This window comes from Saccopteryx leptura, chromosome 2, assembly GCF_036850995.1.
Source record: "Saccopteryx leptura isolate mSacLep1 chromosome 2, mSacLep1_pri_phased_curated, whole genome shotgun sequence".
Lineage (NCBI taxonomy): Eukaryota > Metazoa > Chordata > Mammalia > Chiroptera > Emballonuridae > Saccopteryx > Saccopteryx leptura.
The window spans coordinates 247,863,989-247,884,256 of record NC_089504.1 but is presented as its reverse complement, the minus strand read 5'-3'; the positions used below and the strand labels follow the sequence as shown (position 1 = coordinate 247,884,256).

The 20,268-nt window shown below is 49.2% G+C and overlaps 1 protein-coding gene across 1 annotated transcript; it reads left to right on the top strand.

The window, feature by feature from the left end:
* Positions 1-947: 947 nt before the first annotated feature.
* On the top strand, positions 948-19,795 carry RILPL2 (Rab interacting lysosomal protein like 2). The gene is made up of 4 exons (XM_066371113.1): positions 948-2,278; positions 8,972-9,123; positions 13,366-13,479; positions 19,251-19,795. Exons 1-4 carry the CDS (start codon positions 1,940-1,942, stop codon positions 19,279-19,281), a joined length of 636 nt encoding a protein of 211 aa, XP_066227210.1. The 5' UTR covers positions 948-1,939; the 3' UTR covers positions 19,282-19,795.
* Positions 19,796-20,268: the final 473 nt, after the last annotated feature.

Genomic DNA, 20,268 nt, shown 5'->3' with positions numbered 1-20,268 from the left:
TCTTGCTAAGGATTTTGCACTGATTTTTACTTTGCCCATTACTTAGGGTTTGTTGTTATTGTTGTTAATGCGTTGTTAAGGAGTTCTTTATATATGGAGTATTGACTCCATATCAGATCTGATTTGTGAATATTTCCCTCATTCTGTAGGTGGCCTTTTCACTGTTGTGTTCTTTGAAGCATGAGTTTTAAATGTTGATGTAATTCCATTTATCTTCCTTTTGTTGCCTCTGGCTTCTGAAGAAATAATTACCAAATCTAGTGACATAAAGCTTTTTCTCTATGTTTTCTTCTGAGAGTTTTATAGGTTTAGGTCTTTGATTCATTTTGAGTTAATTTTTGTGTATGGTGCAAGGTATGGATCCTGACTTCATACTGTTGTATGTGGGTATACAACTTTTCCAACACCCTTTGCTGAAAAGACTGTCCTTTCCCCAGTGAATGGTCTTGGCACCCTTACTGAAATCCCTTTGGCCTGACCAGGCAGTGGTGCAGTGGATAGAGCCTCGACTGGGATGCAGAGGACCCAGGTTGGAGACCCCGAGGTCGCCAGCTTGAGCGCAGGCTCATCTGGTTTGAGCAAAGCTCACCAGCTTGGACCCAAGGTCGCTGGCTCGATGAGCAAGGGGTTAATCAGTCTGCTGAAGGCCTGAGGTCAAGGCACATATGAGAGAGCTATCAATGAACAGCTAAGGTGTTGCAACAAAAAACTGATGATTGATGCTTCTCATCTCTCTCCATTCCTGTCTGTCCCTATCTATCCCTCTCTCTGACTCTCTCTCTGTCTCTGTAAAGAAAAAAGAAAACCCTTTGGCCTCATAAGTGAAGTTTTATTCTTGCACTCTTTGTTCTATTTTTTCATTGCTTTTATGGTTGAATAATATTCTATTGTATGGCTAGAGCGTTTTAATTATATTTTATCTCTGATTTATGGATTATTGAGCCTTTACCCAGGAGCCTCCCTTTGGTCATCAGAACACAGTACCCTCTGAAAATAGCGTCTGTTTTGTTTGTTTGCTTTGTTCTTTGTTTTATCCTTGTCCACTGTCCATTGTGATTGTAGAACTTCAGTGGGGAGCAAATCGGGTGGGTACATCTTCCACATAGAAAGCTGGCAGCTCATCTGCGGTCATCCTTGGGGCGCCCTCCCGCGTGAGTGCTGTTATTTACTCAGGAAGATGCTGAGGCTCGGGGGAGTTGAGTAACTTAGTCAAGGCCTCATCCTAGAAGCCAGGAATCTGTCAAGTGCGTAGTGCAGGGACTCTCCGTTTTATGGAGAGTCAGATGCCCCAGGTCCTGGCGACAGTTGGCCTGGGAACTTCTTGCACTGCGCAGCCAACAATAACTGCTTTCTGTTTTGTCGCAGACTTCAGAAAACACCCTCAGAGATTCAGACCTTCCTCCAGGTGCAATGCAAATTCTAAGGCTGGAAAGCTTGAGTGTGGAAAGGAAAAAAGTTGGGCGGGTGCTTTTTACCCTCCTGCCCAGACTCGCCTTGGAAATTGCGCCCCCATCTCCATGGAAACACTGCGTGGGGTCCGGCTGTCACCAGGGGCGGAACCCAGAGCTCGCAACTCCTCCCCGCGTTTGCAACAGCTCCCCAGCGAGAGCAAACACTGTCATCCCCTAACCTCTCAGTTCCCCTTTTCGCGTGCCTTCCCTTTCCGTTGTCCTTTCGTGCCCCAGATCACATCGTGAAGGCGCTCTCCGGCCTGGCCTGCGCCCGGGGACAGCGCACCGGGCGGCGGGGCCTGAGAGCCGCTCCGCGCGGCCGCCTTGCTCGGGCTCACCCTCGGCCGCGTTGATTGGCCGCTCCGCGCCGGCCGCCGCGGCGGACAGGCAGTCCTCTGCCCAGCGGAAAGTTCTCTGCGTCCGGAGGAAGTTGGACTTTAGGAGACGCCGAGGAAGCAGCTCCGGAGGCTGCAGGGTTCTGGGCGGCCATGGAGGAGCCCCCTTTGCGAGAGGAGGAAGAGGAAGAGGAGGAGGAAGGGGAGGAGGGAGACGAGACTGGGCCCGAGGGAGTCCTGGGCAAGAGCCCCTTCCAGCTGACCGTCGAGGACGTGTACGACATCTCCTACGTGGTGGGCCGCGAGCTGATGGCTCTGGGCAGTGACCCCCGGGTGACACAGCTGCAGTTCAAAATCGTCCGCGTCCTGGAGATGCTGGAGACGCTGGTGAACGAGGGCAACCTGACGGCGGAGGCGCTGAGGATGGAGCGGGACCACCTCCGTCAGGAGGTGGACGGGCTGCGGAGAGAGGGCTCGGCGACCGGCGGAGAGGTGAGTGCGGCGGGGGGAGGGGGTTCCCGTCTTAGCCCCGGGGTGGTCGGGCAGCGCCCACAGGCAGGGACGCCCCTTTTTTCTCTTGAACATCCAAGGCCCTCAAAGCAGATCACTGCGAGTATCCAGCTCTCAGATTGGAAACACTTTGATTGTAAACATTGAGCACTTTCTAGCTGGGACCTGTGCTGAGTGTGTTCTGAATTACTGGGCCTCTAGCTTTTTATTTTTTAAGGAAATTATTTTATTTACTGATTGAGTTTAGAGAGAGAAATATCAGTTTGTTGTCCCACTTATCTATGCATTCATTGGTTGATTCTTGTACGTGCCCTGGCGGGGATTGAACCCACAACCTTGGCATATGGGGACAAGGTTCTAAACAACTAAGCAATCCCGCCAGAGTGCGTCTAGAGTTTTTGACGTTGACCTAGAGCAGTAGTTCTTACGCGTTAGGAGACATCACAAGCATCTGGGTGTTCTTAAAACAAAGGCTGCGGGGACCCAGCACCAGAGTTTCTGATTCAGTAGGTCTGGACTGGGACCTGAGATGTGTGTCTCAAACCAGTTTCCAGATGATACTGATGCTATAAAGTGTGATCCAGGAATCACACTTTGAGTATCTGTGACCTGGATGAAGAGATAAAATTTAACTAAAGAAAAGTTCATGTTCATGACCACAAAAGACATGTGCAAGAATATTCAGAGTAGCTTTATTCATAACATGTCATAACTATGCCAAACTGGAAAGAATCCAAATGCAACAAATAAGTGGATTTTTAAATTGTAGTATATTCAGCCTGACTGGGTGGTGGCACAGTGGATAGAGTGTCGGACTGGGATGCAGAAGACCCAGGTTTGAGACCCTGAGGTCGCCAGCTTGAGCGCGGGCTCATCTGGTTTGAGCAAAGCTCACCAGCTTGAGCCCGAGGTCACTGGCTCAAGCAAGGGGTTACTCGGTCTGCTGAAGGCCTGCGGTCAAGGCACGTATGAGAAAGCAATCAATGAACAACTAAGGTGTTGCAATGCACAACAAAAAACTAATGATTAGGCCCTGGCCAGTTGGCTCAGCGGTAGAGTGTCGGCCTGGCGTGCGGGGGACCCGGGTTCGATTCCCGGCCAGGGCACATAGGAGAAGCGCCCATTTGCTTCTCCACCCCCCCCCCTTTCCTCTCTGTCTCTCTCTTCCCCTCTCGCAGCCAAGGCTCCATTGGAGCAAAGATGGCCCGGGCGCTGGGGATGGCTCCTTGGCCTCTGCCCCAGGTGCTAGAGTGGCTCTGGTCGTGGCAGAGCGACACCCCGGAGGGGCAGAGCATCGCCCCCTGGTGGGCAGAGCTTTGCCCCTGGTGGGCGTGCCGGGTGGATCCTGGTCGGGCGCATGCGGGAGTCTGTCTGACTTGACTGTCTCTCCCCGTTTCCAGCTTCAAAAAAAAAAAAAAGAACAAAAAAAACACTAATGATTAATGCTTCTCATCTCTTCATTCCTGTCTGTCTGTCCCTGTCTATCCCTCTCTCTGATTCTCTCTGTCTCTGTAAAAAAAAAAAGGCAAATGTATGTTCTTCTAGTTTCCCTAAATTGGTTATCAAATAAACATGATTGTAAAAAACAAAAATAAAAAAAATAAATTGTAGTATATTCAATGGAATACTACACAATCATGAAAATAATCAGTGCTGATATGCATAACTGTATGGATGACTGTCACAGATGTTACACTGAGAGATAGGTGCCAGGCACAGAAGAGAGCCTACCATATGTGAGAATCAAGAACAGGCAGAATAATCTTTAGTTATAAAAGGTGGGTTGATGTCCCCTCCTGGGGACAGTGAGAGGTTAGCAGGAAGGAAATGTATTGTAGTCGTGTGGGTGTATGTGTATAGCAAAAAGCATCAAGCCATAAACTCAAGATTAGTGCATTTTATTGTATGCCATTATACCTCCATTTTACAAAATTACATTTCAAGAAACAATCTCCCCAACTCAGCATGATACATAGTCATACTTTCCTATTTTATGAGTTTTTAAATTCTTATTGGAACTCACTAAATTAATATACTCAGTAGTGGGTTTCCAGCCACAGTAAAAAAAAAAAAAAAAAAAATTGTCCTAACTAGGCTTTCTCCTTTGATCCTCATTCTGTATTATACCCATTTTGCAGAAATGGAGGCATGTAACAGGTAAATAATTTACCTGAGGACTCAGAGTAAGTCAGAGGTGGAAGCAGGAATTGAGCTGAGTTGCTGGTTTTAACCACACCATACCAGAATAGACCTTGACCTCATTGCCGTACTAGCATTTAATGAGTGACTGCACTATGTGAACCCTGGGGCTGTGGAAGGAAGGCAGACACGGTCCTTTGATTGACATCTAGTGGGAGAGGGAAGACACACAGACAGATCTCAGAACTCAATACAAGATGACAGATTGAGGAGCAAATGGTGAAAGCTTAACAGGGACAGGTTCACCGAAATTCACAGGGAAGAGGAAAGATTTCTGGTAGCTTCCCTGGTACACTTGTGTCTCACCTACTCATTAGTCAGGGTGACAATTATATATCTGTAGATAAGGTTCGACATTTTGTATCCATTGTATGAGTTGGTTGAATGTCATGATGAGGGAGCCTGGCTTTGGAGAGTCGAGGGCGGGTAAGTGGCTTGTCCAGCGTCACTAAGTTCACAGGCTGCGTTCTCTTCCTGTCACTTTCAACTCCAGGCACAAGGATATGGCGGAGGCCCCACCACAGGCCATGAACTGTGTGGTATGCCCTGTGCTGCCCCGAGGTGGGGTGATTTCCTATATGGGGCGCAGTGGACAAGCTTCATCAGCCAGCAGATGAGATGACACATTTTCCTCCCAAGCTACAGTCACAGTCATAGTCTCAAGAACGGGGGTGGGGGAAAGGCAGAGAGAATGACTGTTTACTGCCGTTAGATGATTCATACAAATTTGTCTTTTTTTTTTTAATGTTTATTTTATTGATGAGAGAGAGAAAAAAAGAGACAGGGACATCAATCTGTTTCTGTATGTGTCTTGACTGATTTCAGCGCTTTGAGATGATGCTCTGACAGAGCGAGCTATCTGGCCAGGGCCCCTACCCATTGTGTTTTCAAACACGCTGATCCTTGCCAGTCTGATAGGAGGAGCATGGTCACTATGATATTTCTCTTTATACTGTGTCTCGTTCTCTTTATCATATGTCAAATATGCCAGAGGGTTGTTGTGCCCTAGTTTAAGCTTCAATTAATGGACACTTCAGCCCTGGCCGGTTGGCTCAGCGGTAGAGCGTCGGCCTAGCGTGCGGAGGACCCGGGTTCGATTCCCGGCCAGGGCACACAGGAGAAGCGCCCATTTGCTTCTCCACCCCTCTGCCGCGCTTTCCTCTCTGTCTCTCTCTTCCCCTCCCGCAGCCAAGGCTCCATTGGAGCAAAGATGGCCCGGGCGCTGGGCATGGCTCTGTGGCCTCTGCCTCAGGCGCTGGAGTGGCTCTGGTCGCAACATGGCGACGCCCAGGATGGGCAGAGCATCGCCCCCTGGTGGGCAGAGCGTCGCCCCTGGTGGGCGTGCCGGGTGGATCCCGGTCGGGCGCATGCGGGAGTCTGTCTGACTGTCTCTCCCTGTTTCCAGCTTCAAAAAAAAAAAAAAAAAAACAAAAAACAAAAAACAAAAAAAAAAAAAAATGGACACTTCAGTTGTTTTTAAACATTTATTTTAACTTTAGTTTGAAAAAATTTTAAACCTGTAGAAGAATTGTAAGATAAGTGCAACAAACACCTGCATACCTTTCATCTTGATTCAGGTGAACACATATATACACACATATACAGAAATATGTATGTGTACTTTTTTAAATTTTATTTATTTATTTATTTTTGTATTTTTCTGAAGCTGGAAACGGGGAGAGACGGTCAGACAGACTCCCGCATGCGCCCGACTGGGATCCACCTGGCACGCCCACCAGGGGGTGACGCTCTGCCCACCAGGGGGTGATGCTCTGCCCCTCTGGGGCGTCGCTCTGTTGCGACCAGAGCCACTCTAGCGTCTGGGGCAGAGGCCAAGGAGCCATCCCCAGCACCCGGGCCATCTTTGCTCCAATGAAGCCTCGCTGCGGGAGGGGAAGAGAGAGACAGAGAGGAAGGAGAGGGGGAGGGGTGGAGAAGCAGATGGGCGCTTCTCCTGTGTGCCCTGGCTGGGAATCGAACCCAGGACTTCTGCACGCCAGGCCGACACTCTACCACTGAGCCAAACAGCCAGGGCCTATTTTTATTTTTTTATTCTGTGAGAAGAGAAGAGGCAGAGACAGACTCCCACATGTATCCCGAACTGAGATCCACCAGGCACTAGGGGGCGATGCTCTGCCCGTATGCTACGTTGCAACCAGAGCCATTTTTTTAGCACCAGAGGCGGAGGCCATGGAGCCATCCTTAGTGCCTGGGGCTACCTTAGTCTAATAGAGCCCTGGCTGTAGGAGGGGAAGAGAGAGACAGAGAGAAAGGAGAGGGGGAAAGGTGGAGAAGCAGATGGGCACTTCTCCTGTGTGCCCTGACTGGAAACTGAACCCGGGATATCCACATGCTGGGCCAACGCTCTACCACTGAGCCAGCTGTCCAGGGCTACATGTATATACTTTTTATTCACTTTTGCTGAGCTTCTTGAGCAGATATATTTGTTATAGGACTGATGAAAGATTAAGATCATTTACCCTAAATGCTTCAGTGTGTATCTCCAAGTACATACTATTAAATAAACATAATAAGTTATCAAATTCAGGGGAAAGCTGATGGAATAATAAGATACTAATATACCACCCATATTCAAAATTCACAAAAATGGCCATTGTAGCATTTCTTTTCCTGATGCAAGATCCAGTCCAGGGTCACACGGTACCTTTAGTTGGCACAGCTCTGTAGGTACTTTTAATCTGACGTTTCAAGAGCCTTTTGGTCTGTTATACAACCTTGACATTTTTGAAGATCATGCATCAGTTGATCTGTAGAAGGTCCTTCCGTCTGGGCTTGTTCTGATGTTTCCACATGATTAGATTCGAGTTACACACATGTGGCAGGAATACTACTGCAGTGATGCTGTGTGCTACTCAGTGCATCATGTCAAGAAGCACCTAATGCCAGTTTGTCATTATTGGGGACGGTAACTTGATGGCTTGGCCAAGGTGGTGTCTGCACAGTTTCTGCTTTATAAAGATGCCTTTATTCCCTTTGTAATTCACATTTAACCTGTGGGAAAATACTTTGAAACTGTGTAAGATATCCTGTTCCCCAACCAATTTCCACAGAAAGGTTTTAGATCCACATTCATTAGTTTTACCCAAATCCATTGTTACTAAGATGATTGCAGGAGGATGCTTTTTCAACTTTATCATCTCTACACTTAACAGGCATTCTGCTATAAAGTATAGGTTCTCCCCCCCCTCCGCCAGATTAGCCAGAGTTCTCCAGAGAAACAGAATGAAAAGGGTATAGACAGGTATAGACACAGCTGTAGGAATAGATATAGACATATATGTAAGAGGAGATTCATCCTGGGAGTGGGCTCAGGCATTTACGGAGGCTGAGAAGTTCTACACCATGCTGCCTGCACACTGGAGACTCAGGAGAGCCAGTGGTGTAGTTCAGTCTGGGTCAGAAAGCCTGCGAATTGAGAGGTTGATGGTGTCAGTCCTGGTCTGCTTCCAAATAGTCCAAAACCCCGAGAACCGGGAGGCTCGGGATTGAAGGGTAGGGGAAGATGGATGTCTCAGCCAAAGCGGAGAGACAGCGAATTCACCCTCCCTCTCTGCCTTTTTGTTCTGACTGGGTGCTGTCCACTCACAGTGGGGAGGGCCATCTGCTTCAGTCAGCCTACGGTTTCAAATGCTGATCTGGTTCAGAAATCCCTCCCAGACACACCCAGAAATACTGCTCAACCAGCTGTCCAGGCACCCCTTCGCCCAGTCAGGTTGGCACCTAAATTAACCATCACATCCCTTGTTCATTAATGGGGATGTTAATTTAAAATTTCAAGTAGTTTCCTACATTCTCTTTTTATGTGATGCGTTAGTTATTATCCATTCCTATTGTTATTCATTTTTTAAATTTTTTTTAAATTTTGCTGTAAATGATCCGATGTCATCATTTCTTTTTTTTCCTTTAAATATTTATTTTTATTTTATTTATTCATTTTAGAAAGGAGAGAGAGAGAGGGAGAGAGAGAGAGAAACAGAGAGAGAGAAGGGGGAGGAGCAGGAAGCATCAACTCCCATTTGTGCCTTGACCAGGCAAGCCCAGGGTTTCGAACCAGCGACCTCAGCATTTCCAGGTCGACGCTTTATCCACTGCGCCACCACAGGTCAGGCTTGTTATTCATTTTGATACTCAAATTGTTCTTAGTTTGGCCACGAGGAGATCCTTCAAATAGTGTCATTCTGATTTGTCTCCATCCCTTACAGTGAAATGCCCCAGGGTCCTCTTGGACTGTTCCTGTCCCAGCCCCGGAATCAGCCATTTCCCCAGGAGCCTTGGCCCTTTTCTTAGAGACTGGGACTTTTGGCTTTTTGACTGCCAACCAAACACTCGCAACAGGTCGCACCTCATCTCATCGGGCCCCCAGGAATGAAAACACCAGAGGACCTTCCTCTCTGGGATGGACAGTCCATCCATCCTCTCCAGGGAACCTGCCCAAAGTGACATCTTCTCTTACAGGTACATCTGGGCCCCGACAAGATGGTGGTGGACCTGACCGACCCCAACCGGCCGCGCTTCACGCTGCAGGAGCTGAGGGATGTGCTCCAGGAGCGCAACAAACTCAAGTCGCAGCTGCTGCTGGCGCAGGAGGAGCTGCACTGCTACAAGAGGTGGGCGGCCCCCTGGCGGGTGTGTCCTGTGTTTGTTCTCACCTCCCCTCCACCACATTCCCCGGGACCCTCGGTTCCCGGAGGTACCGGTGTGGTGGTGACCAAAACAGAGAAAGTTCCTGTTCATCTAGGGGGCAGACAGGCAGTCAGTCAGCAAGGAAACCTGAAGTAAGAACCCACAATAATGGGGCAAGTGTTCTAAAGAAGATAAAAAAAAAAAAAGGAGACATGACAATCCTGGCCAGTTTGCTCAGTGGGTATAGGGTCATCAGGGTGCACCAAGGTCGCAGGTTGGATCCCCAGTCAGGGCACATACGAGAAGCAAGCAATGAGTGCACAGCTAAATGGAATAGCTAAGTGGAACAGCGAATTGATGCTTCTCTTTCTGCCTCCCCATCTCCCCCCCCCCTCTTTCTCTCTCTATCTCTCTCCCTCTCCCAGACAATCAATGGGAAAAAAAATTTTTTTTTAAATCAAGGGGTCCTGACCTGTGGTGACTCAGTGGATACAGCCTTGACCTGGAACACTAAGGTCGCAGGTTTGAAATCCTGGGCTTGTCCGGTCAAGGCACATATGAGAATTGATGCTTCCTGCTCCTCCCACCCTTCTCTCTCTCTCTCTCTCTCTCTCTCTCTCTCTCTCTCAAATGAATAAAGTTAAAAATTTTTTTAAACTAAAAAATCAAGGAGACATGAGCCAGAGAGTGAAGTACTGAAGGGGTTGGAGGAGGGGCCTGTGTAAGAGTGGGCGGTCAGGGACAAGCCCTCTAAGGTGAAAGGCGAGAAGCATCCTATGGAAAGCCTTGGTAGGGCCGGAGTGGAGCCAGCCGTTTGAACACCAGAGGTGGGACCTGGCACCGTGGACCCTGACCCAGGAGGACAGCCAGGAAGAAACTGGGCAGCTGTGCCTTGTTGGCCACAGGAAGGCGCTCTTATTTTGTTGTAAGTGTGAATTCAAGGACCTGCTTCCCAGTCCATGGCTGCCAGTGGCCACAGGGAGACTCGTCTGCAGATGGCCTGTTGTGAGAACCTGCAGTTTTCAGTATCCCGTCATGTTGGGACTCTGAAAGTTTGGGTGAGGACATGCCCTCCTGGAAAACAGGGCCCATGTGATATTCTTCCTGAAGTTCTTTCCGTGGAGCATCCGCAGAAGAGCAGCAGAGAAGCAGAAGCACGCTAGGAAGCCAAATCCACAGGGCCGAGCTCTGCTGACACAAGTTTAATTGTCTTCCTTCTGCTGAGCTTGGAACCATGTGCATGGAAAGACCTGTCTTCGCCTCATGTAAGAAGCATTTCAGATACAGGTGTTTTAAAAACCGGAACTGCTAAACTGCTGATGCCCAGGCAGCCTGCGACTGAATAAAGCAACACCCTTTGTTTTCAGTTTCAAATTCCCAGAGAACAGCAGGTGTTTGCTTCCCACCTGGTGCTGGCCAGCCCGCAGACAGCAGGACTCCATTCAGACTCCAGACTGTTCTATTCTGTCTCTTGTGCTACGTGTTCTGGAGAAACGAGCGTGGCAGCTGAGGTGTTCTCTTAGCAACGAAGTTTGGAGACCTGAGCTCATACTAACAATCGTTTTATTTTTATTTATTGACTTAGAGAGAGAGAGAAACATTGATTTGTTGTTCCACTTATTTATGTCACTCATTGGTTGATTCTTTTTTTTTTTTTTTTTACAGAGACAGAGAGAGAGTCAGAGAGAGGGATAGACAGGGACAGACAGACAGGAACAGAGAGAGATGAGAAGCATCAATCATTAGTTTTTCATTGCTCGTTGCAACACCTTAGTTGTTCATTGATTGCTTTCTCATATGTGCCTTGACCGCGGGCCTTCAGCAGACCGAGTAACCCTTTGCTGGAGCCAGCGACCTTGGGTTCAAGCTGGTGAGCTTTTTGCTCAAACCAGATGAGCCGGCGCTCAAGCTGGCGACCTCGGGGTCTCGAACCTGGGTCCTCTGCATCCCAGTCCGATGCTCTATCCACTGCGCCACCGCCTGGTCAGGCTCATTGGTTGATTCTTGTGTGTGCCCTGAGCAGGGAATGAACCTGCAACCTTGGTGTATTGGGTACCATGCTCTGACCAACCGAGCTCTCCGACTGGAGCCCTAACGATCATTTTGAGTTGAAGGCAGATATGGTAGGCTGTTTCCAAAGATGGCCACGACAATCCTTCCTATCCTGCCTACTTCTTGCAGTGAGACTTTTTCTGCTCCTCCCCTGAAGCCATTTCCCTTCCCTTGAATCTGGGCCCTGTGCCTTCCTTCTAACCAGACCAATGACCAGCAGAATGTGCCTGGAGGCCACCATGCTGTGAAGAGGCTCAAGGTAGTCACAAGGAGAGGTCCTGTGAAGGAGAGCCAGGGGGCCCCAGCGGACAGCCCAGCTGTGCCCAGCCCCAGCTTCTTCATCAGGTCCAGGTAGGCAGCCACTTAAGACCCAGCGGGAGAGCCACCAGGCCAATCGTAAGAAATGGAGCCACAGTGAGAATCACGCATCATCGCTGTTGTAAATCACTAAGTTTTAGGTGTGGAAAAAGGGAGTTTTTAGATGATGTCTCTCATGAAGTAATATTATAATAAAAATATAAACAATAAAATTAAGTAACAAGAGTCCACTCTTTGCAAAGAAGGAGACCAGAGGGTGAATTCTTCTTTCCGTGGCTCAGACGTGAGGGGCTGTGTCAGTCTGCTCAGGCTGCTGGGACAGAATAGCATCGACTGGGTGGCTTCAACAGTAGCATTTTCTTTTCTTGCAGTTCTGTGGGCTGCAGGTCCAAGGTCGAGGTGCTAGCAGGGTTGGTTCTCACCCTTCCTGGCTCACAGATGGCTTCCCTCCGGCTGTGTCCTCACACAGCTGAGAGAGGAAAGCAGCCCTCTGGTTTCCTGTCTCACAGGGACACTCATCCCATCCCGGGGGGCACCACCCCCATGGCCTCATCTAACCCTACTCGTCTCCCAGGCCTCCCCGATACCATCACACTGGGGTTCGCGCTTTAGTGCATGGATCCTGGAGGCACACACCATGCAGCCCGTATCCAGAGGAAGTAGGACAAGCACACGTTTACCAATAGGCGTGACGAGATACCTGAGTGCACGTAGGGAACTGGTTGGGTCACACCCTGCAGTTCTTCACTGTGCTCAGTCAGGCTGCTTTCAGTCAGAAGTGACAAGTTCAGACTAGCTTTAGGGCAAAAGGGCATTTATTGACCCAAGTGGTCGAGAAGGATCCTGAAATTGCTCTCAGAAGCAAACTACTGCAACTGAGGCCTCAGGGCTGGTACCAGGGACTGGGTGCGCTTTCTTTCCTCTTTGCCTGTCCTTGTTATCTTGTATAACAGGCAGTCCTCCTCTGAACCTTAGCAAGTGAGACTGCTGGCAGTCCTGGCTGAGCAAGTGAGAGAGGACTACCTTCTTCTGCTTCTGACCATCAAGTCCAAGGCAAAACACTGGCCTTCCTTGGGTCACCTCACCTCAATATCTTGTCCATCAATATTAATGTAACTCTTATCACCATCTGACTTACTATACATATATATTTTTTTCTTTTTATTTTGACAGAGACAGAGAGAGAGAGGGACAGATAGGGACAGACAGGAATGGAGAGAGATGAGAAGCATCAATTCTTCATTGCGACACCTTAGTTGTTCATTGATTGCTTTCTTGTATGTGCCTTGACCGTGGGGCTACAGCAGACCGAATAACCCCTTGCTCGTCGAGCCAGCGACCTTGGGTCCAAGCTGGTGAGCTTTGCTCAAACCAGATGAGCCCGTGCTCAAGCTGGAGACCTCGGGGTCTCAAACCTGGGTCCTCCACGTCTCAATCCGATGCTCTATCCACTGGGGCACAGTATGTAGCCTGTTTGTTGAATGAATGAATGCCACATATTATTATCTCACTTAATCCATCGATCCTAGGAGATAGGTACTTGTGCTGTTCTCATTTTACCATATAGGAAATCAAGGCTTAAGTTAGAGAATTTACACAGGGTCATATTCTTACAACATGGAGAAGCTTGACCTACCAGCCAGTGCAGTTCGACAAGAGAAAGAAAGAAGAGGTGTCAACATTGTTTAATGTCGAGAGAAAATTCTCACTATCTGGGTCAGACTTTTTCTGGCGCTAGAGCTTTCTGTGCTGAAATTATGTATATACTAATAATGATTGAGATTCCATACTTTCAGAACTGCGCAGATAAGAGGCCTGCAAGAAAACAACCCTTTTGTTTGTCCCCCTTTGTCTAGTGGCCTGATTCCAGCAAGAGATGGCCCAAGAGGAAGAAGGGACAAGGATGCCCTGGTTGCTGGGGCCAATGATGACAGCAGAAACAAGGAGGAGAAGACGATCATAAGGAAGCTGTAAGTCACTGCACTGTCTCTGTTGCTACAAAGTAAGTGCTAAGCAACGGAGGTGAGGCAAGAGAAGACTGGCCCAGGATGGGGAGGCCCCGCTCTCCTGGTGGGGCTGCGGCTGATATTACAGCTCAGTTCTGCTGTGTTGAAGTACCTGCCAGGGAGCAGTCTGAGCACTTGATGTACATTCATTCATTCACTCGTCACAATGACCCTTGTGAGGTGCAACTCTTATTACCCCCATTTGACAGGTGTCTACCGAGACGTAAAGTAGTAGGTCCATGGTCACACAGATAATAAATAGTGAAGTCTGAATTGGAACCCAAGAAAGTCTGGATTTCTATGTTTCACTGCCTCCCTATGATATAAAACTATAACCAAAAAATAATAATACAGTTCCAGCAAGAAGAAAAACACAATAGTTATTGGAGTTTAAGTGACTCATTCATCACGTCTTTTTCCTCCAACTTTGGAGGACTCCGTGTGTACCAACACTGGAATGTGTGACACAGCTCCCATTGAATACTCCCCTCGCGTCCACACACCATCGTTGACCCTTTGTGTCTTCAGACGCTGTGCCTCAATCCACAGTATGGGATGCTTGTTTAAAATCCAGAGTCTCAAGCCCTGGCCAGGTGGTTCAATGGATAAAGTGTCGACCTGGCACACCAGAGGTCATGGGTTCAATCCTCAGTCAGGGCATGTACAATATGAGAAGCAACCAGTAAGTACACACAACTAAATGGAACACCTGGGTGAAACAACAAGTTGATGCTTCTCTCTTTCTCTCCCTCTTGCCTTACCCCCTCCCTCTCTCTCTCCCCCCCTCCCTTCAGCAACCCCCACTGTAAACAGTGCTGTGGTGAACATCTTTGTTTTTTGTTTTTTTTTGTTGTTTTTTTGTATTTTTCTGAAGCTGGAAACGGGGAGAGACAGTCAGACAGACTCCCGCATGCGCCCGACCAGGATCCACCCGGCACGCCCACCAGGGGGCGATGCTCTGCCCCTCCGGGGCGTCGTTCTGCCCCTCCGGGGCGTTGCTCTGCCGAGACCAGAGCCACTCTAGTGCCTGAGGCAGAGGCCAAGGAGCCATCCCCAGCGCCCGGGCCATCTTTGCTCCAATGGAGCCTTGGCTGCGGGAGGGGAAGAGAGAGACAGAGAGGAAGGAGGGGATGGGGGTGGAGAAGCAAATGGGCGCTTCTCCTATGTGCCCTGGCCGGGAATCGAACCCGGGTCCCCTGCACGCCAGGCCGATGCTCTACCACTGAGCCAACCGGCCAGGGCTGTGGTGAACATCTTCATGCTCACTCATGTCCTCCCATGGACCTGTGTGTGATATTCCCAGGAGTGAAATTGTGGGGTCACAGAGCTCATTAGCCAGGGTCCTGGCAAAAATAGATGGCTCCCTCAAAAGGTGTGACTGAAGAGATTTAAAGAAGGGACACATTGTACAGCTGTGTGAGCAGAGTGAAGGAAACCATGAATAGATGGAGCTGCGCCCAGGTGTGCCGACACCTGCCGGGAGAGAGCTGGGAGGGGAAGAGTGGGAGTCAGACAGGTGTGTGGCCCTCAGAAGAGGAACAGCAGCTGGTAGAACAGGTCCTGGCAGGGGCAGAGCCCTCAGTCCAGGAGCAGAGACCCCTGCCTTTCTTTGCTCCTGCCTTCCCAGCTTCTGCTGGCGACTCCCATTGGCTGAGCCCCACCTGAAGCGGGAGGACTAGGGGGCTTGTTGACACCACCTGGGCTTGTTGACACCACCTGTGGAGGTCACCTTCCTGGAGCAAAGGGCAAGGCAGAGAAGGGAGGGGATAGATTTTGGGATCTCATGGGCTGCTTTCCTTGCTGAAGTTCTGCCTGACTCTCCCAGAAGGGCTGCATGAAAACTGCTCTGCTAGACATGACTGCCTGAAACCAGAGTCACTCATTCCTTCAGCAGATGGGTACGGAGGGTTTACCGTGAGCATCGTTTTAGGTGCTGGGCAGCTGGGCATGCGGTGAACTAGACAAAGGCCCACCTGCATATTGCTTACATTCTTCTTTTTTTTTTTTTTTAGAGACAGGAAGGGAGAGAGAGACAGAGACCGAAAGGGACAGAGAAACGTTGACTTGTTGTTTCACTTATTCATGTGTGTATTGGTTGATTCTTGTATGTGCCCTGACCAGCGATTGAACCCACAACCTTGGCATGTTGGGACAACACTCTAGTGGTAACCAACTGAGCTACCAGGCCAGGGTGGCACTTACATTCTTGTAGGGGGGATCAGAGAGTGACCGGGTAAGGAAATGTATTAACCAGACAATTTCAGACAGCTATATGCACTAAGACCATTAAATAGAGTGCTGAAGGCGAGGTTGATAAGGGTCATCCTGGAAGGCTTCTATGAGGAGGTGACCTTCAAGCTGAGCCCTGAAAGACCATAAGGACCTAAGGGAAGAGCATTCCTGGCTGTGGGAACAGTGGGTGTAAAGGCCTGAGGCTGGAAAAAGCTTGTGGAACAGGGATCATGGCTGCTGGAGCAGCAAAGAGTAGAGGTGAGGTTGGAGAGGCTGAGCAGATCCCAGGGAGGTCTCGGGTTTTATTGTAAGTGCCTGGTGAAGGGTTTTAAGCTGGGAAGTGGAACGGTGGTATTCAGGTATATAAAATCTCACTCTGGCTGCTGTGTGAAGGGTTGGGGGGCAGAGTCAAAGCAGGGCCAGTGGGAGTGTCTCTGCCCCAAGGAAGGGTCTCCTGAGGTTAGATACTGAAAGAGCTTCTCTACCCCCTGCCCCCCTGCAGCAGGAGTGGGTCTGAAGGTATTCACCCAGGACTTTCATTGGCTGAGTGTCCCATTGTAAACAAGGCTCCCAGAGGGCATAAATTGAGGGTTTATTCCTGCCTCTTCTAGAGAAGTTCTTTGGGTTACTTAATTGGAGTTGGAGCCTGATGCAGTAAAAATGTTTGTTCTGGGCACCAGCCAGCCAGCCTGTGGACACGTATTTAAAGAGCATGAGGCCAAGACTTCCTGGTCAGACAAGCTTATTGAGTGAGTGAGTGAGTGAGTGAGTGAATGAATGAGTGAATGACTTTCTCTGTGTGTGTGTGTGTGTGTGTGTGTGTGTGTGTGTGTGTGTGACAGAGAGAGGGATAGACAGGAAGGGAGAGAGATGAGAAGCATCAATTCTTCATTGCGGCACATTAGTTGGTCTTAATTGCTTTCTCAGATGTACCTTGACCAGGGGTCTACAGCAAAGCGAGTGACCCCTTGCTCAAGCTAGCGACCCTGCACTCAAGCTGGTGAGCCCTCACTCAAGCCGCTGACCTTGGGGTTTCGAACCTGGGTCCTTTGTGTCCCAGTTCGATGCTCTATCCAGTGCACCACCCCCTGGTCAGGGTGACTGAATAACCTGAAGAAGTAGATCATGCTGAGAAGAATTTTTGTCTTGGCTCTGCAGATGGGGAGCCATAGAAGGGCTTCAGCTCAGGAAAAAGAGCTCTGCACAGTGACAGGGACATTCAGGCTGCTACAAATAAATTACAGGGTGACAGGGAGGCTATTGTGACTTGGACTAGGGAGTGGCAGTGGGGGAGATAGAAGTTAGTGGTGGGATTAGGGACATATCTGGGGCACGATGACTAAAATGTAGCAAATGTGGGGAGGGAGGCGTTGAGAACAACTCCCAGGTTCTTGGCTTGAATGCCTGGGTGGGGATGATGTCACTTCCTGGGCACCAGGGTTGAGGCAGGGGAGGATGGTTGAGAGTGCTTCTGTATCCAAGCATCAGTTGGCCCCCCCACTGCTGACAGAGCACAGCTGCACTCAGGGGATTTGTCTTTAACAAGAAGCAAGAGCCTGACCTGTGGTGGCGCAGTGGATGAAGCATCGACCTGGAAATGCTGAGGTCACCGGTTCGAAACCCTGGGCTTGCCTGGTCAAGGCACATATGGGAGTTGATGCTTCTAGTTCCTCCCTACCTTCTCTCTCTGTCTCTCCCTCTCCCTTTCTCTCTCCTCTCTAAAATGAATAAATAAAATTTAAAAAAAAAAAAAAAAAAAAAAAAAAGAAGCAAGAGCCCAGGTCCCTCCTGACCAGGTGGTGGCGCAGTGGATAGAGCGTCGGACTGGGATGTGGAGGACTCAGGTTCGAGACCCTGAGGTTGCCAGCTTGAGCGCGGGCTCATCTGGTTTGAGCAAAGCTCACCAGCTTGGACCCAAGGTTGCTGGCTCGAGTAAGGGGTTACTCAGTCTGCTGTAGCCCCACAGTCAGGGCACATATGAGAAAGCAATCAATGAACAACTAAGGTGTCACAACGAAAAACTAATGATTGATGCTTCTCATCTCTCTCCTTCCTGTCTGTCTGTCCCTATCTATCTCTCTCTCTGACTCTCTTTCTGTCTCTCTACAAAACAAAGAAACAAGTAAAAAAAAAAAAAAAAAAAAAAAAAGAGCCCAGGTCCCAGCCCTGACTCTTTAGCCCCCAGCCATCTCATAACTGGAAATAGTGCTGAGGTTGTACTTTGTGATCAACCCCAAACATCATTCTTCCTTTTCAGAACTTAGCATATGAGGAGGAAAAGCACTCACTGAAAGTTTGGTACTTGAATCTCAGAGGATCGCTTTGCCTATTATCCAAGAACTTATGTATGAATCTATCTTTGCAAAATCTGTTTTATAATTGCAGATAACATTTGAGAAGTTTTTGCTTCCTCTAAAATAAAATCATCTAAAGTTGAATTTAAAATAATGTGGCAGAGTCCATCTGTTAGTATAGCGGATAAGTGGGCTCTGGGTCCCCACTTTCTGTGTGACCTTGGACCTGTGACCTGACCTCACGGAACCTCAGTTTGCTTATCTATAAAATTAGGATATTGGGCCCTAGCCTGTATAGAGTGTCGGCTTTGGTGTATGGATGTCCCAGATTCAATTCCTGGTCAGGGCACACAGGAGAAGCGACCATCTGTTTCTCTTCCACATCCTTCTCCTCCTCTCCCTCTTCCCCTGCTGCAGCCAGTGGCTCGATTGGTTCCAGCGTGGCTCCAGGCGCTGAGAATAGCTCAATTGGTCCAAGCACATCAGCCTCAAGTGCTAAAAATAGCTTGATATTTGAGTATTGACCCCAGGTAGATCCTGGTCGGGGCACATACAGAAGTCTGTCTATCTCCCCTCCTCTCACCTAAGAAATTTTTTTATTTTTATTTTTGTATTTTTCCGAAGCCAGAAACGGAGGCAGTCAGACAGACTCCCGCACTCACCCGACCAGGATCCACCCGGTACGCCCACCAGGGGGCGATGCTCTGCCCATCCGGAGCATTGCTCTGTTGCAACCAGAGCCACTCTAGCACCTGAGGCAGAGGCCACAGAGCCATCCTCAGCGCCCGGGCCAACTTTGCTCCATTGGAGCCTTGGCTGCGGGAGGGAAGAGAGAGACAGAGAGGAAGGAGGGGGGAGGGGTGGAGAAGCAGATGGGCGCTTCTCCTGTGTGCTCTGGCTGGGAATCAAACCCAGGACTCCTGCACGCCAGGCCGACGCTCTACCACTGAGCCAACCGGCCAGGGCCTCACCTAAGAAATTAATTAAATAAAGTAAAATAGGAATATTGATGGTGCTCCCCTCCTTGAGCTATGACAAGGCTGAAATGAGCTGATAGATGAAAAGGCCCTGCAGCCCCTATCCATAATGAGCCCTGAGTGAGTGCTTGAGTCCGTGACCTGCAGGAGCTGCTCACAGATTTAGCAACAGGTCCTGTGCGCCTGCTCTGTCTGTTCCCTCTGACCTCTCTCTCTCTCTCTCTCCACCCAGGTTCTCTTTCCGATCAGGGAAGCAGACATAGGTTCTAAAGCAGCGGTTCTCAGACTTGGGAAGACAGCCCACCAGCAGGACCTTGAGATCGGCCCAGTGACACGCACACCCACTGCACTTGCTAATTGTTTTCCCTCAAAGCCATTCTGAGGAGGGAGCAGGAGAGGTTCTCTCACAATCGCTGTCTTCCCAGCTGCAGAACTGGACACCTCCGGAGGCTTGGCCTGGGTTTGGCCAGGGCAGGGACAGGGGCACCAAGAAATCAAGAAAGCAGGACAGTGCAGCGGGGCCGCCCCCTGCCCACACCAGCTGCCCGGAGGCGGCTCAGAGTTCTGTTTCTCTGGTCCCGGACGTGACCTTGGTCCACACCATCACCAGGTAGCAGCAGCCAGGCAGCAGCCCAAAGTGGAACAGAGAAGAGAATGCCAGGAAGTGTGGTATTGACATGCCAGTGACTTCACTGATATTTAGTGAATATCTGATTTTACTAACGTGACTTTCTTTATGTGATTTTTGTATTAAAGTAAAATGACTTTCCTATCTCAGGTATTGCAGAGTGGTCTCTTAGAGCCGCGTGACCTTGCACAAGGCACTGCTACCTTTCAGAGTCTTGGGTGGCAAATCCGTGAACTGTGTGTGCGTGTGTCTATGTATATCTATGGTGGTGTATCTATCATGTGTAAGTATTTCATTGAATCTCAGTGATGTACTGTTATTTTGTGTGCTGGTCTGAGAAAAAAATGCCCAAATGATAACATCAAGACACTATTGGTTTTAAGGCTCATTCTGATTTCAGAGATGTTAAACGGGGGGGAAATGCGCATTTAGGAATCGATGACACGTGGATAATATAGATAGCAGGTTCCTGCACTTGGCAAAGAAACTAACAAGCCTGCGGAACACATCCCGTGAGCCCGTGGACTTAGCGGATACCATCGGCTCCCTGCTGCCTGGGTCCTCTCTCTCACTTGCTCTTGTAATAACTTAGGGAGACGGGGATTGGTATGAATCCCTGTTT

Coding starts and splice junctions, on each gene's coding strand:
- RILPL2 (XM_066371113.1), top strand. CDS start 1,940: ATGGAGGAGCCCCCTTTGCGAGAGGAGGAAGAGGAAGAGGAGGAGGAA. Junction 2,279..8,971: donor GCTCGGCGACCGGCGGAGAG/GTGAGTGCGGCG, acceptor CTTCTCTTACAG/GTACATCTGGGCCCCGACAA. Junction 13,480..19,250: donor AAGACGATCATAAGGAAGCT/GTAAGTCACTGC, acceptor CTCTCCACCCAG/GTTCTCTTTCCGATCAGGGA.